This window comes from Rhincodon typus, chromosome 16, assembly GCF_021869965.1.
Source record: "Rhincodon typus isolate 14 chromosome 16, sRhiTyp1.1, whole genome shotgun sequence".
NCBI classification, from domain to species: domain Eukaryota; kingdom Metazoa; phylum Chordata; class Chondrichthyes; order Orectolobiformes; family Rhincodontidae; genus Rhincodon; species Rhincodon typus.
Genome location: NC_063347.1, coordinates 54,683,764 through 54,686,664, shown reverse-complemented (window position 1 = coordinate 54,686,664; position 2,901 = coordinate 54,683,764). Strand labels below are relative to the sequence as shown.

At 42.3% G+C, this 2,901-nt stretch overlaps 1 protein-coding gene across 10 annotated transcripts in view; it reads left to right on the top strand.

Annotated features, from left to right (window-relative positions):
- The window catches only part of LOC125485088 (cadherin-related family member 4-like), a 70,863-nt gene that overhangs the window by 17,111 nt on the left and 50,851 nt on the right, over nt 1-2,901 (top strand). For 9 of the 10 annotated variants that reach the window (XM_048606163.1, XM_048606170.1, XM_048606162.1 and 6 more), the window contains exon 6: nt 2,325-2,435. The exons of the other annotated variant lie outside the window; for it this stretch is intronic. In XM_048606163.1, coding sequence (XP_048462120.1) covers nt 2,325-2,435 — 111 coding nt within the window. The remainder of the gene's footprint in view (nt 1-2,324; nt 2,436-2,901) is intronic. 10 annotated transcript variants of the gene reach the window in all.

The following is a 2,901-nucleotide window of genomic DNA, read 5'->3' as shown; positions in this document are numbered from 1 at the left end:
AGGAGCAGGAAAGCTGACGTTTCGGGCCTGAAGAAGGGTCTAGGCCCAAAACGTCAGCCTTCCTGCTCCTCTGATGCTGCTTGGCCTGCTGGGTTCATCCAGCTCTACACCTTGTTATCTCTGTCAATGGAATAAGATGTTTATGCTACGGAGCTTATGCCAAGTGGAGGAAACATGAAAGGCTATCATTTTGTTTTCACTTCAAAACAAACAACAATTGATTTTAGTTTAGCAAACCCAGAGATTCAAAGTTTTTAGGCCAGTTCAGAGAAGATCTGACTGGAATCCGAAGCAACCATAAACTCTCTCATAGAAACGCGATTTTAGAGCAGCCCAGGGAATAAGTTACTTCAATAGAAGTTTAATTTATTCAGATTTCAAACCACAAGAGTTTGATTAGAAATCTGTGCGTTGTTAGTAGCTGAGAAAGATTAAGTCTCAGCTTTGTGGGTATTCATGCAAGAAAACATCATAGTTCACCAGAAAGAAACTGAGGCAAATCAGTTAAATAGACATTAAATATTTAATACAGTGGGGTACTTTCTCTGAATTTGAATTTCTGTAAATTGATGGTTTTGGGAAATAAGTTGAAAACTTTGATTTGTTGGGTGTTTTAAGATTTTTCTAAACTGTGTTCAATATTTAGGTAGCTTTTATATATCTATTTTTTCTTTTGAGTAATAAATTTTTGCTGTGTTGTTAAAGAAACTCTGCAGCCTTGTGTGACTATGTTTCGGTGACTGAGTGTCACAATAAAGAGCATTTTTTTAAAAAGATGATCAATCAGACCAGATTTATCCACAAGAGCCATCAACTGGAATTATAAAAAGTGGAGGCTCAGTTGGGATTTGAAATTATTAATGAGACGCCTGTGATTTGGGGCAGCACGGTGGCTCAGTGGTTAAGCACTGCTGGCTCACAGTGCTAGGGACCTGGGTTCAATCCCACCCTCAGGCAACTGTGTGTGTGTGGAGTTTGCACATTCTCCCTGTGTCTGTGTGGGTTTCCTCTGGGTGCTCTGGTTTCCTCCCACAGTCCAAAGATGTGAAGGTTAGGTGGATTGGCCATGCTAAATTGCCTGTAGTGTCTAGGGTGGGAAATATGGGATAGGGGGTCAGGGTTGGCTCTGGGTGGGATGCTCTTTGGAGAGTGAGTGTGGACTTTAAGGGCTGAATGGTCTGCTTCTACATTGTAGGGATTCTATGATACTCATAAACAGATGGTTACATGGATAATGTGTTGAGTCTATTGCTGTGATTAGATTCTCAAAATGCTTTGAACATTGCACTGCAAGCAAATAAAAATATTTTTAAAATATGAATAGAAATTTCACAATAAGCTTATAGTAGAATTATTACCGCCATGAAACTAATAATTCAGAAAAAGGGATTGAAATAAAGACACGCTTGTCAGATGGCAGTACTGAACTTTAGTCCTTTATTCATTCACAGGATGAGAGCATCACTGGCTGGGTAGCATTTATTGCCCATCCCTAATTGCCCAGAGGGCAGTTAAGAGTCAACCACATTGCTGTGGGTCTGGAGTCACATGTAGGCCAGACTGGGTAAGGATGGCAGTTTCCTTCCCTAAAGGGCATTAGTGAACCAGGTGGGTTTTTCCGACAATCTGGTTCACTAATATGAAGTCTGAACTCTCTTTTTCTAATGAGAATGTGACCACCTCCACTCCTGGTCAGAGCACAATAGAACCACTCCAACCTCCCGGTCAGAAACCTAGAGAGGACTCTCATACTTTTCTCCAACTGTTTCATGAGATCCATTACATTCTGCTGAGAGAGTTGACAGGAGTACAACCAAAAGACAGCATGTCTGACAGTGGAGCACCCCCTGAGTACTGCAGCTGCAGGTCAGCTGAGAAATTGTGTTTGAGCCTCAGGGCAGGGGATAGATTGTCCTGACTGTCTGTCATTGCGGCGAGAGAAGACAACGTGGAGCTGCGTAAATATAAAATTCTTTTTTATTTATTCATGGCATGACGACATTGCTGGCCAGGCCAAAGTTTATTGCTCGTCCCTAACTTTTAAGAGTCAATGACATAACTGTGGGTTTGGAGTCACATGTAGGCCAGACCAGGCAAGGAGAGCAGCTTCCTTAACTAAAGGACATTAATGAACCAGATGGGTTTTTCTGACAATTGACAATGGATTCATGGTGATCAATGTACTCTTAATTCTGGATTTTTTTTAATTGAATTCAAATTCTAAAGAAATGTTGTGGTTGAACTTAACTGTCCTGCATTAAATTGTTAGAGTTGTGGATACACACGTGAACTAATTTGCTAAGTGACCTCCTCCTTTATTGCAGTATACAATCACTGATTCAGTCCCTGCGTCTGCAAAAGGTGAATTCAGTGTGGATCAAACGGGCAGGATTACTGTCCCACTCCAGGGATTTGGCCACAAGGCTGAAGAGAGGGTAAGGTTCACATTGTCTAAGGTTTAGTTTTGGAGTGGAGCCTGAAGAACTGAGAGTTCTTCAGCACAGTCTCTAGTGGTGTCCCTGACTCAATCAGAAATGGCCCACCACCCAGCATCTAGCTCAGAGACCTGACAATGACAGGGCCTGAGCAGGAATACAGCTCCCTGGGCAGTCAGCACACCGTTAATCACTGGGCTCCTCAATGAACACTGTGGGAGATATACTCTTCAACCAAACCAAATGGCCGAATGGGAAAATGAGAGAGAGATTATTCAAGCTCCTGAAGACAAAATGGGTCCAAGAACAGACTGTTAGTGAGTGACTGTCTCTGATCCCAGCTCTAACCTAGTGAAACACTCTCTCTGATCCCAGCTCTAACACAATGAAACACTCTCTCTGATCCCAGTTCTAACACTATGAAACACTCTCTCTGATCCCAGCTCTAACACAATGAAACACTCTC